Source organism: Drepanopeziza brunnea, assembly GCF_022702325.1.
Source record: "Drepanopeziza brunnea f. sp. 'multigermtubi' strain 214-2 chromosome Unknown ctg15, whole genome shotgun sequence".
In the NCBI taxonomy this organism is placed as follows: Eukaryota; Fungi; Ascomycota; class Leotiomycetes; order Helotiales; family Drepanopezizaceae; genus Drepanopeziza; species Drepanopeziza brunnea.
In genome coordinates this window covers 1,584,432-1,592,624 of record NW_027094078.1, presented here as the reverse complement: position 1 = coordinate 1,592,624, position 8,193 = coordinate 1,584,432, and the positions used below count along the sequence as shown (strand labels likewise).

The 8,193-nt window shown below is 52.9% G+C and overlaps 2 protein-coding genes across 2 annotated transcripts; both read left to right on the top strand.

The window, feature by feature from the left end:
• Positions 1-1,025: 1,025 nt before the first annotated feature.
• On the top strand, positions 1,026-2,863 carry L3040_008369 (uncharacterized protein; the record flags this gene model as incomplete). Its single annotated transcript, XM_007295339.2, has 4 exons — positions 1,026-1,220; positions 1,273-1,460; positions 1,568-2,075; positions 2,126-2,863. The coding sequence occupies 4 exons, from the start codon at positions 1,026-1,028 to the stop codon at positions 2,861-2,863; spliced, it is 1,629 nt and encodes a 542-aa protein (XP_007295401.2).
• A 993-nt stretch (positions 2,864-3,856) lies between these two features.
• Positions 3,857-7,120, top strand: L3040_008368 (uncharacterized protein; the record flags this gene model as incomplete). Its single annotated transcript, XM_066154010.1, has 2 exons — positions 3,857-5,208; positions 5,263-7,120. The coding sequence occupies 2 exons, from the start codon at positions 3,857-3,859 to the stop codon at positions 7,118-7,120; spliced, it is 3,210 nt and encodes a 1,069-aa protein (XP_066010553.1).
• Positions 7,121-8,193: the final 1,073 nt, after the last annotated feature.

Here is an 8,193-nt window from a genome sequence, read left to right as displayed (position 1 = left end):
TCAACTAGTAGTACAGTTGTACTGTAGTATGTAGAGTGTGCATCGGCTCGTGTGATAGGTAGTTGTAGTACAGATTCTGTATCGAAGAGAAGATAGTAGTATTATAGAAGTGTGGTGGGTAACCCCTCCACTTCTCTTCGATCAGCCAAGCCAGTCAAAGTGCAAGTGATAAGTAAAGAACCATTCTGCCCAGAGCTTAAAAAAAACTCTATCCCTCTTGGCTTGCCATTTCACTTGCAACGTTCGCATAAAATCACAACTTGTCACTTATCAAGTAAGAGAAATCCCACCAGAAAGAAGAGACTTCAGATCCGTTGAAGAGTTCGTCAAAGCTTTATCGTCAATGCTGTTCTCGACTCCAGCCGCTTACACCGTAGCAATATCATATATCCAAATGAAAAAAAAAAAGACTTCCACCATGAATGTACTAGTAGGAAAAGAGGACGGAGAAGTGACCGGAATATTGCCAACGCCGCACAAGTCCGGGTAACCCTTGACAAGTCATTGTATAGTAGGATAAATTGCGTGTCGGCGAACCTTGCCGGCCGGATTAACTGGCGAACGGGCTTGGTGCTCGGTGCCCTCCTACCAGCGACACCAGCGACTGCCCCCTCCAATGGCGATCATACTTCAAGATACTTCCCACTTTGACGTCGAATATGCAGGCAATAATCTAAATCCTACTGATAGGAAGCGGAGCCAGATACTGTAATGGTACGAGTTTAACTAATAACACAGTTGTAACGATGCCTATCTATCTCCCTGAACCCTGATAGCACGGTTCTCAACTCTAAAAAGTCCTGATCATTGGCTATTTTGGAAGCGGGCGCCATTAATAAACATCCATATCTCTGAAGGATTGTCATCAACGACATTCTCCAATACATCCGCATGACTTGTTCCCTTTGTTATATATTTCTTCTTTCTTAGCCTCCACCTGCAAGTAGCCTGATACATTCCTTCCTCCGCCGATCGTTCTATAGTACACTTACCTGTTGGAATCTACGCTTCACTCTTGCGGCGCCATGTCTCGCACTCCACATCAGGATGGGTTTGTGAAAGAGAGTCTCTCAGAATCTCAGCTTGCCACGACCTTATCTCAAGGCTCGTCGACCAAGAAAGAATCAATCAACGATGTTCGCACCAGCTATGAACAGAAGACGGATGCCAATGGCATCATCTTGATTCCACAACCCAGTGATGACCCTGCGGATCCCCTTGTAGGAGGAACCCTTCCGTCACGTCCTGGGACACAAGCTGACCGCAGTTTAGAACTGGCCGCTCCGCAAGAAGATCATCATCTTCGCTTGCATCTGTCTCTCTGGCTTTGCCGGCCAGATGTCGCCGAACTCCAACCAGTTGACGTTCATGCTCCAAGTCCCGAACTATGTTGGAAGAACCTCGGACGACCTTCTTAACTCCGTCGCCGCTGGTCTGGCAGGATGGATGGCTGGCCCATTGTAAGTCACCCGCTGTTCCCATCTTCTGAGCGCCCTCGGTAGTTCTGAGAGTGCGGAAGCCTCTCACATGATACTCCTATGTGATAAAGACTGACACTTCGTCCCAGCATCATCACCCCCCTCGCCGGCGCAATCGGACGACCCGCTGTCGTTCTCTACTCGTTGATTGGAACTTTCGCTTGCCAGATCTGGGCCGCCAACATGGACGGACCGGACGACTTCATGCCCTTTCTGTTTTCTCGTCTCGTCTGTGGCATGTTCGGTGTTATCCCCGCTATCATGGGGGTTGGATTCATAATGGACATGTTCTTCCTCCACCAGCGTGGTAAGGCTTTCGCTCTCTTCGAAGTACTCATCATCTTCGCGGTCGTTGGTGGTGGAACCCTCGGAGGCTTTATCGCAGAGACCAACCCGTGGACTTACGTTTTCTGGTGGACTCTTGGACCCATCGGCGGAGCCATCATTTCGGTATTCCTCTTCGTTGAGGACACTACCTTCGATCGTACGCCTGGTGCCATTCAGCGCCAGCTTCCAACTGGATACTTTGCAAACCGTATGGCTACCTTCTTTATCGGCACCAGAACTCAGCCATCTGGCCAGAGGCTCGCTACAGTTGTAAGTGCCCAACCTTCTCCGTGCCACGAGTCTCCGACTGACCTCTTCAGAAATTCCGTGCCATCAGCCCCATCAAGATCGTGTTCACGCCAGTGACAATCATGGTCGGCATGTACGTCTTCGTCGCTCTCGGCCTCCCTATCATGCAAGCCTCCACCATGGCAGTCTACATGATGCCACCCGAGGTGGCTGGTGGCTATGGCCTCAGCTCCCTGCGCCTTGCCTTCTTCACCATGACCGCCTGGCTGGGTATGTTTGCCGCGCAGCTCTACGGATACCTCTTCAACGACAAGATCCCCCTCTACGTCGCTAAGCGCAAGGGAGGAGCCTGGCACCCGGAATACCGTCTCTCCAACGTCATCCTGCCTGGTATCATTCTGCCTATCGGCCTGGGAATCTGGGGTGCCGGTATCGAGCACCACTTGGATATCGTGCTGCTCGCATTCGCAGGCTTCCTTATCTGGTTCTCCGCTCTGCTGATCTTGCCCGTCTGCTACAACTACATTGTCGAGTGCTTCACCGACAACCCCGTGGAAGCCGCTGTGGCGTTGAACGGGTACCGCATCTCCTTCGGCATCATGTCCGTCTTCGTTTCCACCCGCTGGGACGAGGCCGTCGGTGTTGGCTGGATGTGGGGCATGGGATCTTTCTTCGTCGTTTTCGTTAATATTGTCATGCTTTTCGTTATTTTCAAGGGCCACTTGGTGAGACAATGGTCCTTCAGCAAGTCCATCGCCGCGGCTGAGGATGGTGAGCGGATTATGAGCTCGCCCGCTTATGGTGCGTAGACGGTGCAACGGTGAGAAGATCGTTGGAATGGCCCTCCCTAGTCACAGACCGAGAAAGTTGTTCTCCTTTGTAATAATTAAATTAAGTCCATCTCCAAATCACGCGTCGTCCTAGGACGACTTGTCACGTTGATTCCGCTTTAATCTTCTCGCTTCGCTCCTTTCGGCGATCCGGCTGCGTTGGATTAGACGAGAAACATGGCATGAAAATTTAGATCCACGTACCGGTATATACATAATTCACGCGCAGGTCACGTTCCCACAGCCACTTCGGCATTAGAATCTCAGACATCTCGTCTCCCACCTCCTCTATTGTCATTCTCCCAGCTTCATTGTCTACGGAGTACAGGTGGTTACTTCAAGTCCCCTTGTCCTCGGTACAGTAAGTACAAGCCCAGTCTCTGTGCCCGTTCGCCAACCTCTTCACCTGGTAACCAAACCACACCGTCGCCTTCACCGCAAATTCGTATCTCCCCCGTCCATTTATACGGCGGGCCTTTGCTTCCTTGACTTTTTTTTCCGTGGCTGGTGTATGCAAGGCTACCCAACTACCTGACCCAACCTTCCCTTCCTCCCCTTCCTTCCGACCCGACCCAGTCAAGTCTCCTGCAAATCCTGCATGTCTGACCGGCCCCCCATTGGATTGGCCTTGGTCTTGGGTAGGGTAGGACAACTCACCGACGCCTGCCGCCTGCCCAAGGCGGCGCGGAGTATTCTAAAAAAAAAATCAAAAATCGGGTCGTTTGAACATTATGTATCTTCTCTCCGTGCTCTGACTCTCTATTCTTTCTCTCTCTCTTTCGCTTGTTGGCGAATTTACAAATGTGTCTCCGAAATATCATCGGTACGTGTGGAATTTTCTCCGACAGCTGGTGTTGTGGAGGGCAGGGCAAGGCAGGGCAGGGCAGGGCAGGGATGAGTGCTGATAGCAGCTGCAGATTGCGAATTTTACTCTCTGTGCGACCGGACACGATCGGTTGAGCGAGATCGAGGATGGCGATGGCGCCCGAAATCCTGACTTTCATGCCGAACGGCGATGTCACACTGAAGCTCATCCGACACGTCGTCTCGGGTGCGAATCCGAATGCACCCAGATCAATAACTGATAAACCTTCGAAGGCTGAAGAGCCCGTGCTGGACGAAGACGCCGAGATTGAGGCGGCGCTGGGAATCGAGCCGGAGACTCTGAACGACGACGAGGACGACGGTATTGTATTTTACGCTCCGGACGCGCCAGGCGCTGAGGATGGGCCTTTCTATCCGCCGACGCCGAGAGCGAGGGGGTCGGATGCGAGTCGCAGGGATCGGTCCGCGAGTCCACCAGCGTCTTTCTGGGCCGCGTTGAAGAGACAGGCCGCGCAGGTCATTGGAGATCCCGTTGCTGTCGAGGATGATGCTGCCGTCTCAGAGGTTGTGCAAGACGCACAGGGCGAGGTGGAGATGGCCGTCGTGGAGAGTCATGAGGCGTGGTGTATCTGTTCTTCACGCCACTTGATGCTATCCTCCCGCTATTTCGAGACGATCCTCAGCGGTGAGTTCAAGGAAGCGAAGACGCTCCGCACGACGGGACAAGTGGTAATCGAGTTCTGGGAGGATGATCTGGATAGCATGGTCATCCTGCTCAACATCATCCACGGGGCGAGTCGGAAGGTTCCCAGAACTTTAGGCACTGATAACCTGACCAAACTTGCCGTGCTGGTGAGCAAGTTCGGGATGCTCGAGACCGTGGACTTCTTCTCGGACACCTGGATTGACAACTTGCAGCGGGAAGGGTTGCCGAAAGGCTACAACAAGGACATCCTGAAGATGTTGTACGTGTTCTGGGTCTTCGACCGAGAGAAGGAGTTTGGCGACATGACGAGATTGGTGCAGAGGGAGGCGGACGAGAAGATCGAGGAGGATGTCAAGGGGTTGATGATTCCCAGTGCGATTGTAGACGCCATCAAGCATGCCCGCGTATCTGCCATCTCAACCGCCATCGACACAGTTCACGCGCTCATCATCAAATTCATGGATGGCACTGATCACTGCGACGCAGCGATAGACGACGATCTCCGGTATGCTTGCGATGCAATGGTCCTGGGTTCGCTGCTCAAAAGCTCTCGCAAGATTGGCATCTGGCCCAAACCCGAAGCGCCTTTTCTAGGACGGAGGTGGAGAGACCTTGCGAAGAAGCTTCGGGGGATCAAGGTCTTGGATGTCTGTAACAAAACGAGCTCGAGGAGATGGAACTCCCATGGACCCTCGGGCAACGCGCACGGTATCGAGGATGAGATTGAGGGGGTTCTGAAGGATGTGGAGAAGGGGCTGGAAGGACTGAACCTCAAGGACTTTGCGGGGAAAAGGTGGGTTTTGGACGAGAGGTTCTTTGGGAGTGCAGATATGCTGACTCTTCCCAGTGAGGATTGTATTCCTGTGTTGGTGCCAGAGGCTGAAGTGCCACATGTGCCAGATGTGCCAGCTCCGGTTGTCGATGCTCCCGCGAGTACAGCGGCTCATGAACATTCGGATAGTGTTCCAGAACCGCAAATGACGGGCAGCTTTGCACCAGATTCCCAAATAAGCTGTCACACAGATGAAGGTGTCGATGTGGAACCATCCGAGTATGAGGAATACTACGACGATCCATCCAAACATGTCCCTTCAATCGACCATACAGTGCTCGCGGACCAGAGAGAACTCGATGATGATCCAGCTCCGCCTATGCATATCATAGAGACCATCAACATACAAGAGCCAGCTCCATCACCTCCTCCTGAATTGGCACTAAGGTTCGACTCTCCTCCAAGACCGCAGCCTCCCCAAGCGCCGCGGACCAGAGGTCGAAGCCCACCAAGAGCCAATGTGCGGGAGGAGAAGGCCCAGCCCGAGATGAAGGAAGCACATTCCTCCCCTTCACTTTTCTCCTGGCCCAAAAACGACTTCGATGATACACCAGGCCACGAGGTAGCAATTATACCCAAGTCACAGCTATCGAATGGCTTCTTGTATCAGGAAGCGCGACCCCGGGATCTATCACCGAGGAACAACATACACGATGTGCCGACTAGAAAAGCGGTGCCAACGACCAATTTTCAGCAAGACTATCGCTTGAACGGCTCGACGACGCCCCCAACTACCGTATTGAACGAACAGATTCATCACTCTCCACCTGCACCATCTACGAATGGCACTGACTTGCGGCTCAAATCATCGCCTCGAAACAGCATCCAAGGGGCTGCATTCCCGAAGCCAGCACCCGTTCCCCCACCTCACCAGAGCCCACACACAAGCCCGAATGGCCAAACGACGCCTACAGAGAGTCAAAGCAGCAAGAACGGGTCTCCCACGTCTTACTTCCCATCATACAAAGAACAGGAAGCATACGCACAGAGAAAACCGCAGGCATTGCTTCGACACAACACCAACGAAAAACCCCCAATCCCGAAGTCGACGCAGGTCCCTCCGCTGAGCCAGAACAACCTTTACAACAACAACCCAACAGCTTCGGCATACCAAAGACCGAGAAGAGCGAACAGCATCCCGCTCCCGCCATCGCCGCGGGAAGAGAGCCAGCCGGCCAGAGACAGTGCCACGTCAAAGCTGATGGCCGCGGAGAAGCACATCGCTCGCAACTTCCTGTACCATGCGGCATCCAACGGAGCGGGACGTGAAGACGTGAGATCGCCTGCGCCTGTAAGCTCGAGGGCGAGTTCCATCGACGATGCGGTGACGATGGACAACAGCGTGGCGCTGCTCTCCCCACCGGCGCGCATTCCTGCGCCTGTGAACGGGACGGCAACACAGCACCATCACCGGCACGAGGAGCGGAATGGGAGGTCCCCACCGCGGGCGCTGGCGCCGACGCTTACCCACGACAAGACTTCCACCAACAACGAACACCGCCCAGAGGAGCGGAACGGGGAGCGGCACCGGAAGCCAGGAAATCACGCACCGGCACTGGCACCCATCGATCGAGACAAGGAGCGGGAGAAGCGATCCTCAACGCACAATAACACCAACACGGCGGACCGCGTAGCGGCGCAGCGCAAGTCCCCGTCGCCGCCGGCCATGGCCATGGCGGCGGTGAATAAAGGCCGGGAGGCGCGGCCGGAGACTAACGGGCGGGAGAGCCCGCTGAAGCAGATGATGACGAGCGGCGACGAGAACGACGAGCTGGGGGGGGAGGTGGCGGTGCGGGATATGTGGAGCCCGCCGAAAGAGGGGTTCCGCGTCCGGAAGGGGAAGAAGGTCTTTACGAATCGGTTCTCGTCTTGAGTGGAAGTGGAACTGGTGCGATGGAGTTGGAATGGGGATGGTGAATTTGACTACTTTTGGGTGGTGAGGAGGAGAAGGAATTGGGGCGGGAGGTGGGGAGGGGAGAGGGGGGAGATGACAAGTGACTTTCAGGATGCGGAACGTGGAGAGATTAAAAAACTGGGGGAAGGGGGGGGATGGGCGGAGAGAGAGGAAGTCCAATTCTACGAACGAACGAACGAACGAATTCACGACACGAGTTTTCTTTTTCCTTTTTTTTTCCTTTTTTTCTTCTTCTTCTTTTTCTTTTTCTCTTCTCTCAAGGGGTTATCCTATCTTTCATACCTATCTGTCTTTGTGTACAGATGAGTCGTGTTATGTTGTGTGTGTGTGTGTGTGTTTTACGAGCGATGAAATTACGGGATATGAATGGAAACGAAACGAGACGAGACGTCACGGCTGGCTGGCTGCTTCTTTAAGATTACATGTAGAAGTACAAGTAAAAGTAAAAGTAGAAACGGAAATGGAAAAATTGGGTTGTTGTTGTCGTTGTTATTGTTGTTATTGTTGTTATATATGGTTTATCATTGGCGAGTGAGCGGGTAAGCGAGCAGGCGAGAAGTGCTTGTGCGATTTTCATAAATCGTTGGTAGGTAGGTAGGTAGGTGTCTGTCTGTCTTGACCTCTTTATTTGGAACTAGATGTTTATTGCTGATTCTTGATTCTTGGATTGGTGTTCTACTCTATCCCCTCTCTCCTCTTTCTCGCCCCCTTTTTTTTTTGTTTTTCATCGAAAAACCATTTCTGGTGAAGATCTCTCTGCTCTGGGTGATGTGATGGCTGAGATCTTTACAAAAAGTGAGGGGGGAATGACACGAATGAATAAGCGAGGAGGGTAGTTGCCTACCTGGTGAGCCGCAAGCGAGCTTAAAAAAAAGCGGGGGGGGGGGGAAAGACGACGGCGGAGTTGGGATGGAGGCTATATTGGCAGGATATCGAAAAGAGAATATGATATGAGCGATACCATGTTTTTCCGTGCTCACTGTGGATTATATATCATATCCTCGCTGACTCCATCGTGAGAATACTCTTTG